The following is a 23506-nucleotide window of genomic DNA, read 5'->3' as shown; positions in this document are numbered from 1 at the left end:
ACATCTTCTCAAGCCACCACTGTGGTGTCCAGACAAGGGGAACTTCTTCCCTCCCCACTTGAAACCCACAGTTGGATGTGATGGGCTGGTACTCAGGAGTTAATTCTTGTCATCTTTTTTGTCGTCATCTCCGAGGGGTAGGAGTGCCACGTCAGCCTTTCTTCGTAGAGGGAAGTGACAACTGTGGGCACTTGGCACCGGCTTCCTTGGCAGGGACCAGGTCAGCCTCATTCATCATCAGAGTTTTTCCATTTCATCAGGAACTTGAGTCTGTAGCTCCAGTAATGGGTTCCGGCTCCAACCCCTGGGCCAAGCCTCATGGCTTTTCAGACTCCTTTCTTCTTCTTTGGTTTGCTCTCTTCTGCCTTACCTTCAGAATCAGAATCAGCCTGGCGCTGGCCTCCCTCTGACTTCTCTGCCTCTTGTGCTGTTCTCTGACTGCAGAGGCTCAGCATGACGTCAGGGCAGCCCAGATTCCCTTCTGGTTCCCACGCACCGTCTTCATCTGAGAAACCGTCTCACTTCAGGAGGTGCTCCACTTTGCCCTTTACAACTCGACGGTCAAGAGTGAGCCAGCAAATGGAAGTCAGTCTCTCTCTCTCTGTGTCTCTGTCTCTCTGCTTCTCCTTCTCTCTGGGTGTAACTCTGACTTTCAAATAAATAAATCTTAAAAAATGAAGTAAGGTCAGTATGTGGATGTTCTGAGCAGAAGTGTCCGTAAAGCCTGTGCTTCTCTGAGTGCCTGGTGCCAGGAGGCGAGGCTGCCTAGGCGGAGGGTGTCCGCCCTCAGGGAGCCCAGCGTCCGGGAATCCACTTCAGGTTGTGGTTTCTCTCACCACTGACCACTTGGAGAAACCCAGAAGGCCTAATGGAAGTGAGGAGAATTTCTTCAGTTTCATGAAAACCACATTTGTTGTGTTAATCCACGTGATTTGCTGTGTTTAGTAGAGCTTAGTTTAGCGTGAAAACAAGAAAAAGTCAAAAATTTCAAAATGCCCCTATGTCCTCAGGGAATATGAGTGATGACTTCATTACCTAATCATGCAAATGAGAAGAAAGGGCTGTGCAGATGGGTGCCGGGCCTGTCCTTACGGAGCCGTTAGTGCTCCTTGGCTTCTAGGCTTGGCGCCAGGTTAGCAAACAAGCCCTCGGGTGTAGGGCTTGATGTTTTTGTGGGCAGTGAAATGGTTGAATGGTGAGAATTGCTTAAAGCCATGTGTGGCAACAGTGTGAGTCCCTTTATTTAGCTTTGTTAATTGTACTTTGAGAAGATTTGGAAAGGGAGGAAGATGTTTTATTGAACCAAATTGATTTATTTTGCTTACGGGAAAAAAACAGTAACATAACTGATTTTGTATTAGCCCATTTATTGTTACTATAACAAAATACCTGAGGCCAGGCTGCTTTTAAGGAAAAGAAGTTTATTCTGACTCAGAGTTCTGGGGGTGAAAGGTCTCGGGCCTCATCTGGTGATGGCCTTCTTGCTGGCAGAGACCTGAGTCAGAGCGTCACACAGACAAGGGAGTGCATGTCCTTGTGTCTGTCCGGTCTCCCTCCCTCAGACAAGGGAGTGCATGTCCTTGTGTCTGTCCGGTCTCCCTCCCTCAGACAAGGGAGTGCATGTCCTTGTGTCTGTCCGGTCTCCCTCCCTCTCACAGTCACCAGGATTCAGCCACTGGGGCTCTACCCTAATGAATTTAATTCTAATCACTTCCCAAAGACCCGACCTCTAAATGCCATAGTTGGATTACGTTTCTATCCACTCAGTGCCTCGTAGTGGGGGTTAAATTTCAACACAAAACCTTTGGTGGGGGCACCTCCAGCGTATCCAGATGCAGACCTTTGCAATCTCCGCTGATTGGGTTCCTTCTGAAGCAGAGTGCAGATTCACACTGCTGGAACAGATTGCAAGGGAACAGCTGGAGTTGAGATGCTAAATTTAATTCAGATGTGAACCATTCAGCCAATTGAAAGGAATCCCATTTCTCTGGACTCTTTTCCATTTCCTTCTGAATTTTAGAGTGAGGTGGGGCCGGCGCCGTGGCTCAACAGGCTAATCCTCCACCTTGTGGCGCCGGCACACCGGGTTCTAGCCCCAGTTGGGGCACCGGATTCTATCCCGGTTGCCCCTCTTCCAGGCCAGCTCTCTGCTATGGCCCGGGAAGGCAGTGGAGATGGCCCAAGTCCTTGGGCCCTGCACCTGCATGGGAGACCAGGAGAAGCACCTGGCTCCTGGCTTCAGATCAGCGTGATGCGCCGGCCGCAGCGGCCATTGGAGGGTGAACCAACGGCAAAAAGGAAGACCTTTCTCTCTGTCTCTCTCTCTCACTATCTACTCTGCCTGTCAAAAAAAAAAAAAAAAGAATAAATAAAATAAAATAGAGTGAGGTAGAGGAGGGTTAAAAATTTTAAAATTTAAAAAGTCAATAAGTTAGGGAAGATAGTTGGGAAATGATAATATGCATGGGAGCAAATAAGGGCATATGCAAAGGGATATTTTTCCCAGTAATTTTTTTTTTCTTTTTGCTGGAAAACATTTCTGATTTTTACTTTACGTTTGATATGACTGTATATACTTTTCGGGATATGAGTTAGGGCTGCAAATGCAGGTATCTATTGATTAGTAAGTTAAGCACATCGAGAAACAGCTCATCCGGGCAAGTATGGAAAAGGTCTAGGCTAGCGCCACGGCTCAACAGGCTAATCCTCCGCCTGCGGCACCAGTACCCCAGGTTCTAGTCTCGGTCGGGGTGCTGGATTCTGTCCCGGTTGCCCCTCTTCCAGGCCAGCTCTTTGCTGTGGCCCAGGAAGGCAGTGGAGGATGGCCCAGGTCCTTGGGCCCTGCACCCCATGGGAGACCAGGAGAAGCACCTGGCTCCTGGCTTCGGATCAGCACGATGCGCCGGCCGCAGCGGCCATTGGAGGGTGAACCAACGGCAAAGGAAGACCTTTCTCTCTGTCTCTCTCACTGTCCACTCTGCTTGTCAAAAAAAAAAAAAGAAAAAAAAAGAAAGAAAGAAAAGGTCTAACTAGGATCCTTTATTTAATAAAATTTCCGGGCTGGTGCCCTGGCTCACTTGGCTAATCCTCTGCCTGTGGCACCGGCACCCCGGGTTCTAGTCCCGCTCGAGGCGCCAGATTCTGTCCCAGTTGCTCCTCTTCCAGTCCAGCTCTCTGCTGTGGCCCGGGAAGGCAGTGGAGGATGGCCCAAGTGCTTGGGCCCTGCACCCGCATGGGAGACCAGGAGGAAGCACCTGGATCCTGGCTTCGGATCCTGGCCATAGTGGCCATTTGGGGGTGAACCAACGGAAAAAGGAAGACCTTTCTCTCTGTCTCTGTCTCTGTCTCTCACTGTCTAAATCTGCCTGTCAAAAAAAATAAAATTTCCGGCAAACACATAATATTCTTTCCTACCTCAGGACAGCTGTTCCTGCCTGTCTCCATGTTTCTAGGAGAATTTAGGCCTTTCTACCACTTGCAAATAGCCACCACTTGCTAATTACCACTGAGATCTAGAAGCCCTTTGCCGGGACCCAGCTGAAGTGTCATAAATCATTTTAGAAGCATCACATAAGTTGTGATTCATGTTTCCATTTTCCTTACTTGATCATTCTTCCGGTTCTTAAAGATGTTGAACATAATTAGTATACGAATTGCAGGAGTGGCGAAGGTGAAGCCGGCGGTTTCTGCTGCTCCTCCCTCTCACCCAGTAGGCTCAGCTGATTCTTGGAACATTTATTCTTCTCTTAAGTAAATCATCTTATGTAAAAGCTAGAAAAAATATTATTTTTATCCCACATCTTCAGAAAGTTATTTTTTCCAGGATCCAAAGTTAGGACTTCCTCTTATTTATTTATTAAAGATTTATTTGTGGCCGGCGCCGTGGCTCAATAGGCTAATCCTCCTCCTTGCAGCGCTGGCACACCTGGTTCTAGTCCCGGTCGGGGAGCCAGATTCTGTCCCAGTTGCCCCTCTTCCAGGCCAGCTCTCTGCTATGGCCCGGGAAGGCAGTGGAGGATGGCCCAAGTGCTTGGGCCCTGCACCCGCATGGGAGACCAGGATAAGCACCTGGCTCCTGCCTTCAGATCAGCGCAGTGCACCGGCTGCAGCGGCCATTGGAGGGTGAACCAACGGCAAAAAGGAAGACCTTTCTCTCTGTCTCTCTCTCTCACTGTCCACTCTGCCTGTCAAAAAAAATTTTTTTTATTTGTTTAATTGAGAGGCAGAGTTACAGACTGAAAGAGAGGGAGAGACAGAGAGGTCTTCCATCCACTGGTTCACTCCACAAATGGCCACAGTGGCTGGAGCTCGGCTGATCCAAAGCCACATGGGTGCGTGTTCGAGCACTTGGGCTGTCCTCTGCTCTTTCCCAGGCCATTAGCAGGGAGCTGGATCAGAAGTGGAGCAGCCACGATTCATATGGGTTGCCTACACCACAGGGCTGGCTCCATGGTTTCCCCCCCCCCCTCTTTCTCTCTTTTCCTCTTTCTCTCTTTTCTTCCTTCCCTCCTTAGATAGAGTTAGAGACAGAGAGAAAGGTCTTCTTCCATTGGTTCACCCCCAAAATGGCCACCACGGCCGGAGCTGTGCCGATCCGAAGCCAGGATCCAGGTGCTTCCTCCTGGTCTCCCATGCGGGTGCAGGGCCCAAGCACTTGGGCCATCCTCCACTGCACTCCCGGGCCACAGCAGAGAGCTGGACTGGAAGAGGAGCAACCGGGACTAGAACCCGGCACCCATATGGGATGCCAGTGCCGCAGGCGGAGGATTAACCAAGTGAGCCACGGTGCGGGCCCCATGGTTTTCCTTTTAAGTTGGAAGTCTTGGATAATTTTTGCTGGTCAAAGGAGACTTTTGCTATTCTCCCAACTGTCCGTTGGTTGATCCTGGAATTAGAGGAGATGTTGGAGAACAGATTTTCGTGTTTTTGTTTTTGTTTTACCAGAAGTCAGTTGCCATTCTGGTTTTCATTGGGAAGAAAAAATGTAATCAGAAATGTTGGTTTTTGAACTCTTACCTATCAACTGAAGGTGGGTCCCAACCCCTGTGAGAAAGTGCTGAAGAGCAACTTTCATGTTGAAGGTGGAAAAGAGATGACGCACAGCCTGGATGCACATGTCTGTGTTGTGTCTGAGCTGCTGGCAGCCGTGTGCTGATGCTTGTTTCTTACCCGCTACCAGCTGTCGAGTGGAATGTCATGGCCAGCTCCTCGGAGAGTGAAGATGACAGTTTCATGGCTGTGGACCAGGAAGAAACTGTGCTGGAAGGGACAATGGAGCAAGACGAGGAGCCCCACCCCGTACTGGAGGTTGAGGAGACTAGACACAACAGATCCATGGCTGAGCTGCCGGAAGAGGTGTTGGAGTACATCCTGTCCTTTCTCTCTCCCTATCAGGAGCACAAAACTGCAGCCCTCGTGTGCAAGCAGTGGTATCGACTCATCAAAGGTACTGTGGAAAGGAGAAAGGTTATTTATTTATCTCAATTTTTGTTGAATGATTTGTTTTTAGCATGTGTCAAGCCCTTTTGTAACTGCTTTACAGTTTTGCAGCAAATTATTTGCATAGCATAGACTCCATTGTACAGCTGGAGAAACTGAATGAGGATCAGTCAACTGACTGACTCGAGGTCACAATGATAGTAAAGGGGATCCAGGACTCCCATTCAGGTAATCTGGTGTTCAAGTCCATGCTGCTGATGAGGAAGTGTGTTATTTATCAAAGCACTTAATTTTAGTAAAAGTGTGGTCAGTGGAAACATTTACCATTTGATTTTATCTGTAAGTAGCACAGGCCCTGTTCATTTCTTTTAAGATTTATTTATTTGAAAGGCAGAGTGACAGACAGGGGAGGGGAGAGATCCTCCATTTGCTGGTTCACTCCCAGAATGGTTGCAATGGCCAGGCTGAAGCCAAGAGCCTGAACTCCATCCAGGTCTCCCAGGTAGTTGGGCCATCATCCAGTGCCTTCCCAGGCACATTAGCAGGAAGCTGATCAGAGACAGAGCAGCCAGAACTCACATTGGTGCTCTAGTATGGGATGCTTCTGTTGCAAGTGATGGCAAAACCCACTGTACCGCAACACAATTTTAGTTTTTAAAATGTGTTTCTCCTTTTTTTTCATCTGTTTCCTAATCAAGTTTTCCTCTTTTAGCTAAATGCTGAGGTTGCTAGCCATGCTGTGTGAGTGTTTTTAGTTAACAACAGTTATTTGGCTTCTTCTGTTTTAGGAGAAAAGGCTTTGTGTTTTGTCTGACGATGACTGGGCCAGTTGAATAATCTTTGATCAAAAGCAAGGATTGTATCAACATATTCTTCCCTGGTAAGAACAGAGCAGGCAGAGATATGACAGGAATCAGTCTTGAAATCTTTTCCTTGCATCAGGGTGATTCTGATGGGAAATCTTGTCAAATTCCAGAGTTGCCTGGAGGACTGAGGACCAGTTGTGTTGAAACTTTACAGGAAGGCCCTGTGCTTATTTGTTCACAGCTGGTAAAACTGGAATGCCTGGCCTCGCCTGCCGTTGTTTTCTGCATTAATGGGCTTTCCGGGAGAGAGTGCCCCCTCCACTGTGGAAACGTAGGGAATAATCCCAGATGAGGGACTGGGATCAAATTTGATAAAACAGGAAAGAATCCTAACTTAGTACTCACAGTCTTAGATCTTTTAGAGGAACCCTGCTGACAGTGTCGTTGTTTGCTTTTAATTTTAACAGACTTTATTTTTTAAAGGAGTTTTAGATTTATTACAAAATTGAGGAAGATGGAAGATAGAAGGATTCGCCATCAGCTGCACGTGAATAGCGTGCTCATTGTCAGCACCCTCCTGAGTGTGCGTGTGTTACAGCTGGTGTGCCTACACTGACACCGTCATCACGCCAGAGCCTGTGATTTTTTTCTGGTGTTGTACATGCTAAGGGCTTGAATAAGTGATGAGCATCCACCATTGTAGTATCATACAGAGTAACTCCCCTGTTCTAAAAATCTGTGCTCTTTAATCTCCTTTGTATCCCAGCCCCTGGGAACTACTTACCTTTTTACTGTCTTCATAGCCTAATTCCAGGTTGTCATGTAATTGGAATCATTCAGTATGCAGCCTTTTCAGGTTGGCTTCTTTCACTTTTTTGAGGAGTCCTCCACGGTTTGTTAGCTCATTTCTTGCTAGCACCGGATAATATCCCATTGTTCACGTGGTTTGTTTCTGTATTTGCCCATTGAAGGATATCTTGCTTGCTTCCGAGTTCTGGCAGGTTTGAGTAAAGCTGCTGTAATGTCCATGTGCAGGTTTTTGTGAAGACTTCACTTTCATCTCCTTGGAGTAAATTCCAAGGAGCATGATTGCTGGATCAAGTGGTAAGAATATGTTCAATTTTCTGAGAAAACACCGAACTGTTCTCTGAAGTGTCTGTGCTGTTTTACATTCCCATCAACAGTGAAAGAGGGTTCCTGTTGCTCCATGTGCTTTTCAGCATTTGTAGTTGTCTGTGTTTTGGATTTTCATTATTCCAAGTAGGCATAGAGTGTCATCTCATTTCAGTTAGCATTTCCCTGACTACAAGTGGTCTGGAGAATGTTTTCATGTGCTTATTTGTCATCCATAAATCTTTGGTGAGGTTTCTGTTATGGCCTTTGACCCATTTTTATGTTGGGTTGCTTTCTTATTGTTGAATTGAAGAATTCTTTGTATATTTTGGATAATAGTCCTTTATTAGATTTTTTTTTTTAAAGATTTATTTTATTGATTTGAAAGAGTTAACAAAGGTAGAGACAGAGAGAGAGGTCTTCCATCCGCTGGTTCACTCCCCAGATGACTGCAACAGCCGGAGCTGCGCTGATCCAAAGCCAGGAGCCAGGAGCTTCCTCTGGGTCTTCCACACGGGTGCAGGGGCCCAAGGGCTTGGGCCATCCTGTACTGCTTTCCCAGACCACAGCAGAGAGCTGGATGGGAAGAGGAGCAGCCGGGACTAGAACTGGTGGCCATATGGGGTGCCAGCACTTCAGGCCAAGGCTTTAACCTGCTGTGCCACAACACCGGCCCCAGTTTTGTGTTTTTTATTTAGATCTGTGATCTACTTTGAGTTAGATTTGGTGGAGTGTGTTTAGATTCACTTTTTTGCATGTAGATGTCCATTGTTCCAGCACTGTATGTTGAAAAAGGCTGTCTTTTCCTCCATTGTATACCCTCTTTGTGTGGCTCCGTTTTGGGCTCTTTTTTGTCCTGCTGATTATTTATGTATTCTCTTGCCAGTCCCACACTGTATTAAGTACTGTAACATACAGTAAGTCTGGAAGTTCCGTAGTGTGGGTCCACTAATGTTTTCCTGTATCAGTGTTGTTATGGCTGTTCTGGGTCTTTCGTCTCTCCACATAAACTGTATTTTGTTTGTTTAAAGATTTACTTCATTTATTTGAAAGGAAGAGTTAGAGAGATCTTCCACTTGCTGGTTTACTTCCCAAATGGCTGCAACCGCTTGGGGAAGCCAGGATCCTGGAATTCCATCCATGTCTCCCCTATGAGTGGAGGGCCTAAGAAGTTGGGCCATCTTCTGCTGCTTGCCCAGATGCATTAGTGGGGAGCTGGATAAGTCTCCCATTTCAAATTCACTTGCTCATTATTTGTGAATAGGAAAGTAATTGACCTCTGTATATTAATCTTTTTTTTTTTTTTTTTTTTTTTTTTTTGACAAGCAGAGTGGATAGTGAGAGAGAGAGAGACAGAGAGAAAGGTCTTCCTTTTTTTTTTTTTTGCCGTTGGTTCACCCTCCAGTGGCTGCTGTGGCCAGCGCATCATGCTGATCCAAAGCCAGGAGCCAGGTGCTTCTCCTGGTCTCCCATGCGGGTGCAGGGCCCTAGGAACTAGGCCATCCTCCACTGCCTTCCCAGGCTACAGCAGAGAGCTAGATTGGAAGTGGAGCAGCTAGGACTCAAACCTATCCCATATGGGATGTTGGCACTGCAGGCCAGGACTTTAACCCAGTGTGCCACAGCGCCAGCCCCCAGCATTGCATATTTGTGGAACTCGCTGTGCTAGCATATAGCTGACCATATTGTTACTAAAAACCACTGTGCTTTTAAAAAGTATTCCAATTATTTTTTTTAAGATTTATTTTATTTATTTGAAAGTCAGAGTTACACAGAGAGAGAAGGAGAGGCAGAGAGAGAGAGAGAGGTCTTCCATCTGCTGGTTCACTCCCCAGTTGACTGCAGCTGCCGGAGCTGGGCCAGTCTGAAGCCAGGAGCTAGGAGCTTCTCCCACGTGGGTGCAGGGGCGCACGGGCTTGGGCCATCCTCTACTGCTTCCCCAGACCACAACTGAGAGTCGTAGCATATGGATAGTGATCAACGTGTATTTCTGTGCTCCTGCTTCAGGACCAGCTAAGGTGACAAACTCAGGAACAATACTTTCTTTCAGAATTGGCATAAGTGGTTGTACTTCTCATTGAAAATTCTGCTCTGATGCAATGAGTCATTGGAATGAATGTGTTAGAAAAACAAGGTGTTCCAGAAACAGAGCTCTCACTTTTTAAAAAATGGGCTTTAAAAAAAAAAAAGTGGCTCAGAATAACAGCAATAATTTTTTGCTCACAAAATCTGTTCATATGGGCAGCACTCAGTGGGAATAATTCAGCTTTGTCCCGTGTGGTCTCTGATGGGGTGGCTCAGCTTTGGGCTGTATGATTCATTTTTTAAGATTCCTCATGTGACTTGCAAATCAGTGCTGGCTGTCAGGGTGGAGCTCAGCAGTGGTCCCCAGTCTCTTCATATGGACCTCCACAGGCTGCTTGGGCTTTCCTCAAAGCATGGCAGCTGGATCCCGAGGGCAAAATTCCTGATAAAATCACCTTTGATGACCCTCAGCCACCAAAGGAACAAACCTCTCCAGATCCAAGGGGAAGGAGCACAGACCTTCATCTCTCTCTCTCTCTCTATTTTTTTTTTTTTAAGTTTTAGTTAGTTATTTGAAAGCATAGTAAGAGAGAGATGATAAACCTTGCATCTGCTGGGCTCCCCAAATGGCCACAACAGCCAGATCTGGGCCAGCCCAAAACCAGGAGCCGGGAACTGGATCCCAGTCTCCAATGTAGGTGGTAGGGCCAGGCACTTGGGCCATGGCCACTGCTCTCCCAGGGACAACATCAGCAGAGAGCTGGACCAGAGGCAGAGGATCCAGGACTCCAGCTGGCCCTCTGATGTGGGGTGCTAGTGTCACAAGTGGTGGCTTAATCTGCTGAATTCAGTGCCAACCTCTCATCTCTTGATGGGAAATATATTTAAATCACATTGTACAAGAAGCCAGTAGGATGGGAGAAGTTGTTCCACTTTGGGAAATATAATTTGTCCCTGAAAATTGACAACCCTTCCATATGCCAAGTTCACTCATGTTCTTCCCCTCAAACCCCAAATTTTGTCCCATTACGCCATCGTCTGTGAGTCAGGATCTTGTTGTCTTAGGTCCACATGCAGATAAGGAGCTCAGAGTGCAGTTTCTCAGGTGCTGGTTCCTGAATGCTTTCGCTGTATGGTGACTCGGTATCCCTTATTCATTGCTGTCCCCCTACATGTGCTCCTGGAAAGTACTGTGCTCTGAGAAGGCATAGCAGCCTCTGCGGACACATGGCATTCCAAGTGTCCCCACCCTCCCGCAATAGCTGGCACCAGTCCAGGCCCAGGCAGACTATGCTAAGGGCTCTGAGGCCTGAGCCAGTGATGCCTAGTGACTGGGCCCCTGAGGTCGGACCAACTGTTGACACCAGGACAGCTCTGACAGCAGTCCTCTTTAGAGAACTTTAGAGAAGTTTTAGTTTTGGAGCAAAGCTGAGCAATAGGTACAGAGATTTCCCTTCCATCCTATGCCTTCTCCCAGGATGGCCCCCACTGTCAGCATCGTGGACCTGAGGTTTGTTATGTTGATGAACCTACTCTGACACATTGTTACCACCCAAAGTCCAAGTTCACTCTTGGTGAGTCTGTAGATTCGGACAAATGCTGTTGCTTTTAAGGAAGCTTTCTTTAGTCATGCATTCACCATTTTGTAATCCAGTATAAGGCTAGTTGTTATCTCCTGTTTAAAGTGGAGAGTGCTTGATGGCTAGGATCTAACAATAGATATTTACTGAACACCTGTTATATTGCAGCTACTGTTTTATCATACTCTGTTCAAAGCTAAGTTATTCCTACCCCTTTGCCTTGGAATATCAGTTATCCTGATGTACTACCTCAAAATGTAAGAGGACCAGAGTTACAAAGCGTGGGCTCATTTTGTAACTTAGGCTAAGTCATTTAACCTCCTTGAGCCGTGGTAAAATGAAAGGATTGGATCTTCCAGGTTTGAAATTCTGTGATTCTTTTTTTTTTTTGACAGGCAGAGTGGACAGTGAGAGAGAGAGACAGAAAGGTCTTCCTTTTTGCCGTTGGTTCACCCTCCAATGGCTGCTGCAGCTGGCGCACCGCGCTGATCTGAAGACAGGAGCCAGGTGCTTATCCTGGTCTCCCACGGGGTACAGGGCCCAAGCACTTGGGCCATCCTCCACTGCACTCCCTGGCCACAGCAGAGAGCTGGCCTGGAAGAGGGGCAACCGGCACAGAATCCGGCGCCTGACCGGGACTAGAACCCGGTGTGCCAGCGCCGCAGGCAGAGGATTAGCCTATTGAGCCGCAGCGCCAGCCCTGTGATTCTTTTTTTTTTTTTTTTTTAAAGATTTATTTATTTATTTGAAAGAGTTACACAGAGAAGGAGAGGCAGAGAGAAAGAGAGGTCTTCCATCTGTCTGCCTGTTCAGTCCCCAACTGGGCACAAAGGCTGGAGCTGTACCAGTCCAAAGCCAGGAGCAAGGAGTTTCTTCTGGGTCTCCATGTGGGTGCAGGGGCCCAAGCACTGTGTCATCTTCTACTGCTTTCCCAGGCCACAGCAGAGAGCTGGATCTGAAACAGAGCAGCCGGGACTCGAACCAGTGCCCATATGGGATGCTGGCACTGCAGGCAGCAGCTTTGCCCACTACACCACAGCGCCGACCTCTGTGATTGTTTTTTTGAAAATAAAAGTCTGGAGTCCTTCAAAAAACTTATGTCTTTTAAAAATAATAAAACAGTTACTAGATAACAGGCAGGAGCGTGATGTACTCGTTAGGTGCCAGGCTGAGGCTTTGTTCTTTTGTCTTCAGGTGTAGCCCACCAGTGTTATCATGGCTTCATGAGAGCTGTGCAGGAAGGAAGCATTCAGTGGGAGAGCCGGACGTACCCTTACCCTGGAACGCCCATCACGCAGAGGTTCTCGCACAGTGAGTATTCGCCGTGACAGCAGGTCCCACCCTGCCCAGGACCATGCTGCCAGAAACTACTTTGAGGCATGTATTTTGCCTGAGTTTTTATTGAAGAGAATGTAGAATGAGAGCTTATGTTAATTTTATAATCAGAATTAGGGAAAAATGTGAGCCAAGTATTATGTGAGTGCTTTGTTGATAATTTTATATTCTTCCATTTCATTGGAGTTTTCTGTGCTCCAAAGGGACCAGAACGTAACGCTTAGAGCTTTAAATACCTGACGTCGTCTGCTGGGAAGACAAAGGGAAGGCATGTGTCAAGGGGTGTTTCTGAGCATCTTGCTTAGGGAGTCGCCAGAGGTTAGCATGAACTCTCATGGTGACTGCTTTAGTATATCCTGAGCAAACACAGAGTTTGACTGGAGTCACATGAAAATTTTAAATGTGAAGGGTATTGATTTTAAAAATTTTAAAGGTATATTTGTTTATTTGAAAGGCAAAGTTACAGAGAAGGAGAAAATATTCCATCCTCTGGTTCACTCCCCAAGTGACCACGATGGTCAGTACTGGCCAGGCTGAAGCTAGGAGCCTGGAACTCCTTCCAGGACCCCACGTGGGTGACAGGGGTTCAGGTACATGGACCATTTTCTGCTTTCCCAGGTGCTTTAGCAGGGAGCTGAATTGGACGTGGAGCAGCAGGAACCCGAACCAGTGCTCGTCTGGGATGCCTGCATTGCAGGAAATGACTTAACCTGCTGAGTCACAGCTCTAGCTCCAAAGGAGTATTGGTTATAAAATACAAATTTATTTTTCCTTTTAAAGATTATTTATTTATTTATTGGAAAAGCAGAATTATAGGGAAGAGAGGGAGAGGGAGAGAAAGATCTTCCATCTGCTGGTCTACTCCCCAGAATGCTGCAATGGCTACAGGTAGGCCAAGCCAAAGCCAGGAGCTTCATCCAGGTCTCCCACATGGGTAGTAGTGGCCCAAGCACTTGGGCCATCTTCTGCTGCTTTCCTAGGCACAATAGCAGGAAGCTGGACTGAACATGGAGCAGTGGCCTAATCCACTGTGCCACGATGCTGGCCCCATAAAATACAAATTTAAATAGTGACAAACAGACATAATTTAGATTTTTAAAAATTATTCTAGGATTTACTCTCCATTTAAATTTTTTGTGGACTCTTATTATTCTATTCATATCCATATTCTATTCTGTTCTTCCATCAGAATTGAGACTGAGGTGTGGTGGATCATAGGCCTGTAAAAGTGTGCTTGCTGGAGGCTCTCCACAGAGAAAGCTCAGTGAGGGTAAATGGGAAGGGGTAGGGGCCCTCTTAGAAATCTCTGTCACTGCTTTAATTGTGTTACTTCCTTGTTCCCAGACCCTCATTTCCTGTACATTGTCTGAAAGTTAAAATGTAAACTTAGTCTTATTGTCAAAGCTATCCTTAATTTTTTTTAAAGATTTATTTTTGTATTTGAAAGGCAGAGTTACAGAGAGGCAGAGGCAGAGAGAGAGAGGTCTTCCATCTGCTGGTTCACTCCCCAAATGGCTGCAGTGGCTGGAGTTGGGCTGATCCGAAGCTAGGAGCCAGGAGCTTCTTCTGGGTATCCTATGTGGGTGCAGGGGCCCAAGGACTTGGGCCATCTTCTGCTGCTTTCCCAGGCCATAGCAGAGAGCTGTATTGGAAGTGGAGCAGCTGGGACTCAAACCAATGCCCTTATGGGATGCCAGCACTGTAGACGGTGGCCTTACCTGCTACACCATAGCCGGCCCCAAAGCTATCCTTTTTTTTTTTTTTTAAAGATTTATTTATTTATTTGAAAGTCAGAGTTATACAGAGAGAGAGAGAGAGAGAGAGAGAGAGTTGTCTTCCTTCTGCTGGTTCACTCCTCAATTGGCCGCAACTGCTGGAGCTATGCTGATCTGAAGCCAGGAGCTTCTTCCGGGTCTCCCACGGGGGGGTACAGGGGCCAAAGGATTTGGGCCATCCTCCACTGTTTTCCCAGGCCGTAGCAGAGAGCTGGATTGGAAGTGGAGCAACCGGGACTTGAACTGGCACTCAAATGGGATGCCGAGACTGCAGGCAGTGGCTTTATCTGCTACACCACGGCGTTGGCCCCCCAAAGCCATCCTTAATTTAAGAGCTGTCCTCTGCAGCAGGTTGTCATTTTACTATTGCCATGCGTGATTTCTTTCTTCCTGGATTACTCCTATTTGCTTAGCTGAATTCTCCTCCTCCTGGAAGACTCAGTTGAAGTTTGACTCCTTTATGAAAGCTTTCTAATTCTCTAATCCACAGAGAATGTTTCCTATTGAGTTTACAAAGATATTCTTTCCTGGAATAATAATTTGGTACTTAACTCATATCGTCTTTCATTATTAGCTTATATGAATGCATTTAAAAAATTTTAAACTCTTGATGGGAAGGAGTGTGTATTGGTTATCCATGCTACATAACCAGAGGCCTCAGTTCCTTGCTACATGGATCTCTCCATAGAGTACTCACAGCAGGATGGAAACCACAGTCTTGTACCACCTAATCTCAGAAGTCACTGCACCACTTCCACTCTGTTCTGTTGTTCACACAGGGATTGACCAAGGATGTAACTACCAAGAGGTGAGGCTTACTGGGAACCACCTTAAAGGCTCAATAAACAGTTGTAGCTCATCTTGTCTGAATCGAATCTCAATAGGTCAAAGGAATAGGCCAAACTTTGTTAACTCAGTCCTCTCAAAGAGCTATTTTTGTGCTGTTGTGAACTGCCAGCAGCTGTAGATCTCAGTGTGATCTCTGGGCCTCTGGGGAGGAGGGTGTCTGTGAGAGCATTTCGAGGACTCTCTGAGGTCAGAACTGGCTTTGTTTGTGTAGTTACTTATTTTATTTAAAAGGCAGAGAGAGAAAGAGAGACAGGGATCTCCCATTTACTGGTTTACTCCCCAAATTTAGGCAACAGCCAGGAGCTGGGGACTCAGTCTGGTTTTCCCACATGAGTGGCAGGGACCCAGGTATTTAAGCCACCTGCTGCTCCCTCCAGGTGTTCACAGCCACCCCTGCCAGGTCAGGTGTTCACTGCTGCCCCCTCCCAGGTCAGGTGTTCACTGCTGCCCCTGCCAGGTGTTCACTGCTGCCCCTCCCAGGTCAGGTGTTCACTGCTGCTCCCTCCCAGGTGTTCACTGCTGCACCTCCCAGGTCAGGTGTTCACTGCTGCACCTCCCAGGTCAGGTGTTCACTGCTGCCCCTCCCAGGTGTTCACTGCTGCCCCTCCCAGGTCAGGTGTTCACTGCTGCCCCTCCCAGGTCAGGTGTTCACTGCTGCCCCTCCCAGGTCAGGTGTTCACTGCTGCTCCCTCCCAGGTGTTCACTGCTGCACCTCCCAGGTCAGGTGTTCACTGCTGCCCCTCCCAGGTGTTCACTGCTGCCCCTCCCAGGTCAGGTGTTCACTGCTGCCCCCTGCCAGGTCAGGTGTTCACTGCTGCCCCTGCCAGGTGTTCACTGCTGCTCCTCCCAGGTGTTCACTGCTGCCCCTCCCAGGTCAGGTGTTCACTGCTGCCCCTCCCAGGTGTTCACTGCTGCCCCTCACAGGTCAGGTGTTCACTGCCGCCCCTCCCAGGTCAGGTGTTCACAGCCGCCCCTCCCAGGTGTTCACTGCTGCCCCCTCCCAGGTCAGGTGTTCACTGCTGCCCCCTCCCAGGTCAGGTGTTCACTGCTGCCCCTCCCAGGTGTTCACTGCTGCCCCTCCCAGGTGTTCACTGCTGCCCCCTCCCAGGTCAGGTGTTCATTGCTGCCCCTGCCAGGTCAGGTGTTCACTGCTGCCCCCTCCCAGGTCAGGTGTTCACTGCTGCCCCTCCCAGGTCAGGTGTTCACTGCTGCCCCTCCCAGGTCAGGTGTTCACTGCTGCCCCCTCCCAGGTCAGGTGTTCACTGCTGCCCCTCCCAGGTGTTCACTGCTGCCCCTCCCAGGTCAGGTGTTCACTGCTGCCCCTCCCAGGTGTTCACTGCTGCCCCCTCCCAGGTCAGGTGTTCACTGCTGCCCCCTCCCAGGTCAGGTGTTCACTGCTGCCCCTCCCAGGTCAGGTGTTCACTGCTGCCCCCTCCCAGGTCAGGTGTTCACTGCTGCCCCTCCCAGGTCAGGTGTTCACTGCTGCCCCTCCCAGGTCAGGTGTTCACTGCTGCCCCCTCCCAGGTCAGGTGTTCACTGCTGCCCCTCCCAGGTGTTCACAGCTGCCCCTCCCAGGTCAGGTGTTCACTGCTGCCCCTCCCAGGTCAGGTGTTCACTGCTGCCCCCTCCCAGGTCAGGTGTTCACTGCTGCCCCTCCCAGGTGTTCACTGCTGCCCCTCCCAGGTCAGGTGTTCACTGCTGCCCCTCCCAGGTGTTCACTGCTGCCCCCTCCCAGGTCAGGTGTTCATTGCTGCCCCTGCCAGGTCAGGTGTTCACTGCTGCCCCCTCCCAGGTCAGGTGTTCACTGCTGCCCCTCCCAGGTCAGGTGTTCACTGCTGCCCCTCCCAGGTCAGGTGTTCACTGCTGCCCCCTCCCAGGTCAGGTGTTCACTGCTGCCCCTCCCAGGTGTTCACTGCTGCCCCTCCCAGGTCAGGTGTTCACTGCTGCCCCTCCCAGGTGTTCACTGCTGCCCCCTCCCAGGTCAGGTGTTCACTGCTGCCCCCTCCCAGGTCAGGTGTTCACTGCTGCCCCTCCCAGGTCAGGTGTTCACTGCTGCCCCCTCCCAGGTCAGGTGTTCACTGCTGCCCCTCCCAGGTCAGGTGTTCACTGCTGCCCCTCCCAGGTCAGGTGTTCACTGCTGCCCCCTCCCAGGTCAGGTGTTCACTGCTGCCCCTCCCAGGTGTTCACAGCTGCCCCTCCCAGGTCAGGTGTTCACTGCTGCCCCTCCCAGGTGTTCACTGCTGCCCCCTCCCAGGTCAGGTGTTCACTGCTGCCCCTGCCAGGTCAGGTGTTCACTGCTGCCCCTCCCAGGTGTTCACTGCTGCTCCTCCCAGGTCAGGTGTTCACTGCTGCCCCCTCCCAGGTCAGGTGTTCACTGCTGCCCCTCCCAGGTCAGGTGTTCACTGCTGCCCCCTCCCAGGTCAGGTGTTCACTGCTGCCCCTCCCAGGTCAGGTGTTCACTGCTGCCCCCTCCCAGGTCAGGTGTTCACTGCTGCCCCTCCCAGGTCAGGTGTTCACTGCTGCCCCTCCCAGGTCAGGTGTTCACTGCTGCCCCCTCCCAGGTCAGGTGTTCACTGCTGCCCCTCCCAGGTGTTCACAGCTGCCCCTCCCAGGTCAGGTGTTCACTGCTGCCCCTCCCAGGTGTTCACTGCTGCCCCCTCCCAGGTCAGGTGTTCACTGCTGCCCCTGCCAGGTCAGGTGTTCACTGCTGCCCCTCCCAGGTGTTCACTGCTGCTCCTCCCAGGTCAGGTGTTCACTGCTGCCCCCTCCCAGGTCAGGTGTTCACTGCTGCCCCTGCCAGGTCAGGTGTTCACTGCTGCCCCCTCCCAGGTCAGGTGTTCACTGCTGCCCCTGCCAGGTGTTCACTGCTGCCCCTCCCAGGTGTTCACTGCTGCTCCTCCCAGGTCAGGTGTTCACTGCTGCCCCTCCCAGGTCAGGTGTTCACTGCTGCCCCTCCCAGGTCAGGTGTTCACTGCTGCTCCTCCCAGGTCAGGTGTTCACTGCTGCCCCTCCCAGGTGTTCACTGCTGCCCCCTCCCAGGTCCGGTGTTCACTGCTGCCCCTCCCAGGTGTTCACTGCTGCCCCCTCCCAGGTCAGGTGTTCACTGCTGCCCCCTCCCAGGTGTTCATTGGTAGGAAGCTTGAATTGGAATAGAGCCAGAACTTCAACTCAGGTACTGTGCCATGGTATGTGGGCATTCCGAGTGGCATCTTAACTACTATGCCAAATGCCCACTTGTTTGTTTTAAGCAGTGAATATGTGCAAGTGACTAGCACAGTTATTACTATAACAGTTTACTGCCACCACTTTGATTCATGCTATAATTCCATCTGTTTTCCCCATCATTGCTTTTGTACTGTCAGTGCCAATATCAACATAATAAGGAAGGCAAGTATTATTATTTAAAATAGTTTTGAAAGAATCTAAAGTGTTCTCAGACCACACTTTGAGACTTGCTGGAATTAACTGTAAATATTTAATGATGTATTGGAAAGTCTAGTATTTGTAGTTGAGGGAGGCCTAACTTCACTTACCTATAGAGACTTGGAATCAGAGGTAGAGATAAACTTTCTCCATATTTTTTTTATTTACTTACTTTTTTAAAAAATGTGTTTTATTTACCTGAAAGGCAGAATGAGAGGGAGAGACAGTGAGAGAGATCTTTCATGCATTCGTTGATTCTCTCCCCAGGGCTGGGCCAGGCTGAAGCCAGGAGCCTGAACTCCATTCAGGTCTCCCAAGTGGGTGACAGGAGCCCAAGTACTCAGGCCATCTTCTGCTGCCTTCTCACATACATTAGCAGGCAGCTGGATTAGAAGCATAGTAACCAGGACTGGAACCAGCACTCTATGGGATGGCAGCTTAACCCATCACGTCACACGTGCCGCCACCTCTAGTCGCTCATGTGTTTTTTCTTTTTTTCCTTTTTTTAAAAGATTTTTTTTGTTTAATCGAAAGGCAGAGTTACAGAGAGGCAGAGGCAGAGGTAGAGAGAGGGGTCTTCCATCTGCTGGTTCACTCCCCAAATGGCTGCAATGGCTGGAGCTGTGCCAATCCATAGCCAGGAACCAGGAGCCTCCTCTGAGTCTCCTACATGGGTTCAGGGGCCCAAGGACTTGGGCCATCTTCCACTACTTTTGCAGGTCGTAGCAGAGAGCTGGATCTGAAGTGGAACAGCCGAGATTCGATGGGATGCTGGCACTGCAGACAGCGGCTTTACCTGCTACGCCACAGCGCCATCCCTGCTCACATGTTTTTTCAAATAAGTATTACAACCTTCAGAGAGGGGAATTTGATGAAATCTGGGTAAAACAGAAATCAGATTAGGAAATATTCAAGGATGAACAATTCTTGCCAGCAGCAGCTCAGCTTTCTAATGGAAAAGGAAAATATTTTTCACTTAAGTAGCTGGTTGTTTTTTTTTTTTTTTTTGGTGGTATACAAATGGTGGTATACAAAAATTAGAATGAGTTATTTGAAGGGGCAGTGGAAAGGAATAATACAGTAAGTAAGCTCAAAGAAGTTCAGAAGTTCGTGGGTTTGGGTACTTGTTTTTACCTCAGAATTTTTTTCAGGAGCCATCATTGTGGTGTAGCAGGTTAAGCTGCCTCCTCAGAGGTTGGCATCCCATATGAGTACCAGTTGGAGTCCTGGCTGTTCCACTTCTGACCCTGCTATTGTACCTGGGAAGCTGGCGGAAAATGGCCTAAGTAGTTGGACTCCTGCCAACCACATGGGAAATCTGGATGGAGTTCCAGGTTCCTGGCTTTGGCCTCGTCCAGCACTGGCTGTTGCAGCCATTGGAATAGTGAACCAGCGGATGAAAGATGTCTCTGTCTCTCTCTTTCACTAAGTAACTGCCTTTCAAATAAATTAAAAATTTTAAAGGTGTTTTTTTCAATCTTTATTTGGAATTCAATAAAAACTGCCTTAAATTTAAAAAGATAAAGCCCGTGTGTCTCCTTGTCTCTAATGTCTCTTTCATTGTCTCTGACGTCTGTCTCATTGTCTCCTTCCATCTGTCGCTGCAGAACTGCTTCTGGCTTCCTGGCACACTGAGAACTGTTAGGCAGGAGAAAGGGCAGTTTTCAAAATAGACTGAAACAAGAAATTCCTTCCTACGCTGTGTTTCTCTCTTGATCTGGATTTCCTTTCTTTTGCCTAATTCACGTTGAGCTTAAGATCCACAATATTTTGCCTGTCTCACCATTGAGACACATGGACGTTTCATATTCTGTTCCCAAAAGTGTAACTCAATAGGTCCTTCCAGTTTTTCTCTCTGGCTTAGTTATCGTCGCTATTATCTTCTCAATTACACAGGCTTGAAATCTTGGATTCATCCTTGATTCCTCTCCTGTATTCAAGAGCCAAATCCTGTGTTGATTTCTGATCTATCTCTGTAATCGTCTTCATCCTTTTTCTTCCTTTTCTGGGTTCTCTGGTTTGTGACCCAATCATTGCGTCTTTAATGAATTATCACAGTATGCCTCTAAATGGTCTTTGCTTTTCTTCTCTCTTCATCTGAACCTGAATCAGACCCTGTTGGCAGCTGTCTCTAAAACCGGAGACAGTGCCATCTGCTGGGATGTTTGGGGATGTGTGAGGTCATTGTTGTCTCACCTGGAAAGCATACAGGCATTTGGTAGACAAGGGCCAGCGATGCTTAATGTCCTGCAGTGATTGGGACAGTCCTACACACAGAGAATCATCCTGTCCAAGATGACCAGCTCTCCTGTTGGGAAACATGACAAGACTGGTACCAGAGCCAGCTTCCCATTCTTTTACCAAAAAGCCTCAGCCTTTCTACACCAAGTGTTTCCAGTCTACCTGGCTTTCAGGGCCCCAGTTTACCTTTCCAGTGTGACTCACTGTTGCATCCTTGTGCAACCAGTCTTTAGCCACATGAGCCTTCTCATTGGGTTTTGAACTTCTTCTATGATTTCACCACTCTCCCCACCTCCTTTCCCCTCCCTTTCCTTTGCATCCCTGGAATTTTTTCTGCTGCTGCTTTTAGCAAAAGTGTCCTATAAAATTCATATTCAAGACAAAGCCAAAATCCACGTTCTTTATAAACTGCTCTCAAATCCCCCACCCAGAAATGAAGCTCTTTTCTCCCTCAGCTTGCCCTCCCCTGTATGCAGTTCATGCGTGTCTGTTTGGATCACTCCCTGTGTAAGGGAGGCTGCAAACAAAACAGGAAAGGACTTTGGACTTGGGAGTCAAGTTCTTCGGCCCCTCTGACCCACAGTTTCTTTATCTGTAAAATGTGTGTAACAAATCCTGTGTATGCCACAGGGTTGCTGAGAAATGTATTTGAGGAAGCATTTGTAGAGTGTGTGTTAAGCTGTAAAATGAAGGGGTATTTTCTCCCCGGGATTGTTGTCTACTTGAGGATAAGCAGACTGTATTTTTGACATCCTTTGTACTTTTCATATCACCTGGTTCTTAGTTGACACGCAGTGATTTTGTTAATAAATTTTGATATGTTTTATGGACTTAAGTACAGCAGAGATGTGTGCACTGCACCATCTTTCCTGTGTAAAAGTCTGGAACTGGAAAAGCAGGTGAAATAAAAGGCCACTCTTGGATTTTTTGGTGAGTGCATACATGGCTAATTATGCACGCCTTCATTAATGGATGTTCTTTTCAGATTGATGTAGGGGTCCGCTGAGTCTCCAACATAATGCTTTCAAAAATGTGTGACTGCTTAGGCTGCACGTGCGATCAGGTAGTTCCATATATGTGCTGATTGTGCTCCTGCAGGAGCCTGCAGGCCCAGGCTGGATAACCACTCTTGCGTATTCCATAGTTATGTAATTACAGACCTTATCAAGTCTGTTCTGGCTTGTAGGTATGAGACACATGACAGCATCGTCTCGTTAAGCATGGGATAAATGCCTCAGGACTTTTCCCTGGAGACAGTGGAGCAACAAAAGAGAATTTAACATCTGAGAGTGCAAGTATTAGAGTGCTCTTCATCCAGTGAGCATTAATTAATGCTCCACATAGTGTGGAAAATAGGAAACTACTGGAGATCTTACCCTTGAGACGATTGTAATACAGAAGAGAAGCATTCAGAACTGTGAAGAACTGCTGGCTCGCTGTGTAGTTAAACTGCAGATATTTGACCTTCATCTGAATAGGGATTATTAGATATTAATTTGAGATACGCTTGTAATAGTTCATGGAGCACTCAAGCCCATTTCAGAAAACTTGAACAGATTTAACAGTTGGAATCAACATTCTTAACATTATTACTTAGCACAGTATTCATACTGTACTATGAACTATTTTACATAGCACATTCCAGTGGTCTACATGTTTTGAAAGGAAAATATTCTATTTGAGTGGAGAACTTGGGCAAAAGGAAAGGACTACTTGAACACTGGGGATTAGTTCTTAATTTTTTCTGAAAGGTCCATTTAAACGTGTTGGGTGTTCCCACTAAGATCAACCTATAAGTGTCTTAAAAATAGGCAACAAACTGAGTTCACTAGGATGCTTAAATCAGTTGAGTGTAATATGTATACTTGTTTCCTCATTCCATTGTAGTTGAGTTCTAAAACACAGCTGCCTACATGGGCTCCCTTCCTCTCCCAGCTTTGCTGATATCGACTCCTGGTCATTGGCAGTACAGCTGTGTGTGAGACTCACAGTTCCAGTGCCATTGGCTTTGCATTCTTGGGGCTGTGCCTTCCTCTTCCAGAAACCTTCGTTTGCTCAAGGCGAAGCAGGAAAATGCTGATGGCCCTGTTTTAGTGTAGGATTAAAATACACGTGGTAAAGACCTGAAGGGGCTGAGCTGCTGGCTGCGTTTTCAGTCCAACTAGAGAAGAATGTTTGCTTCTTTGAAAACTAAAGGCACTGTGCTCTCTAGCTACATGAAGAAAGCTTTAGCTGCTAAGAGTTTATCTCTGGGGTGGGTGCCCTGGCTCACTTAGTTAATCCTCTGCCTGCGGCACTGGCATCCCACATGGGCACCGGTTGGAGTCCCGGCTGCTCCACTTCCGATCCAGCTCTCTGCTGTGGCCCGGGAGGGCAGTGGAGGATGGCCCAAGTGGTTGGGCCCTGCACCCACAAGGGAGACCAGGAAAGAAGCACCTGGCTCCTGGCTTCGGATCGGCACAGCTCCAGCCGTTGCGGCCATTTGGGGGGCGAACCAACGGAAGGAAGACCTTTCTCTCTGTCTCTTCCTCTCACTGTCTGTAACTCTACCTGTCAAATAAATAAATAAAATCATTTAAAAAAAAAAAAAACACTTTGAAGAGCAGGGAGATAGAAACAAGTCCTTGACTTTCAGTTGAAAATCAAGGATTTGCTAATTAAACATTGTTCCAATGGCCACTAATTTAATTATGGTTTCAGAAGCCATGGGACATTGCTGATTTCTGTTTTGGAGGTATGGAAGATTATCAAGAGGAGAAATATCTTCATTTATGCCTGGCACCAGCTGGTTCAGTTCAGAATTGCCCCAATTCTTGGCATTTTAAGTTCAGGATTGGTGTAAATGGGCCATGATATCTGATATTGGGCTCCTTTAATGAAAACTGAAATGTGGTTCCAGTAACATCCTTTTATTTGACTA

General features: G+C 48.0%; 1 protein-coding gene and 1 pseudogene across 4 annotated transcripts in view; one reads left to right on the top strand and one right to left on the bottom strand.

Annotated features, from left to right (window-relative positions):
* The window catches only part of FBXO42 (F-box protein 42), a 113526-nt gene that overhangs the window by 36264 nt on the left and 53756 nt on the right, over positions 1-23506 (top strand). For all 4 annotated transcript variants that reach the window (XR_009865898.1, XM_062190504.1, XM_062190503.1 and 1 more), the window contains exons 2-3: positions 5180-5446; positions 12158-12274. Coding sequence is in view for 3 of the 4 variants with exons in the window: in XM_062190504.1 (XP_062046488.1) it covers positions 5197-5446; positions 12158-12274 (367 nt within the window). In the remaining variant the exon portion in view is untranslated. The remainder of the gene's footprint in view (positions 1-5179; positions 5447-12157; positions 12275-23506) is intronic.
* Positions 100-566, bottom strand: LOC133761211 (chromobox protein homolog 1-like; annotated as a pseudogene).

The sequence above is a fragment of the Lepus europaeus genome, chromosome 5 (genome assembly GCF_033115175.1).
Source record: "Lepus europaeus isolate LE1 chromosome 5, mLepTim1.pri, whole genome shotgun sequence".
NCBI classification, from domain to species: Eukaryota; Metazoa; Chordata; class Mammalia; order Lagomorpha; family Leporidae; genus Lepus; species Lepus europaeus.
The sequence above is the reverse complement of the archived record's forward strand: the minus strand, read 5'-3'. Positions and strand labels throughout refer to the sequence as shown.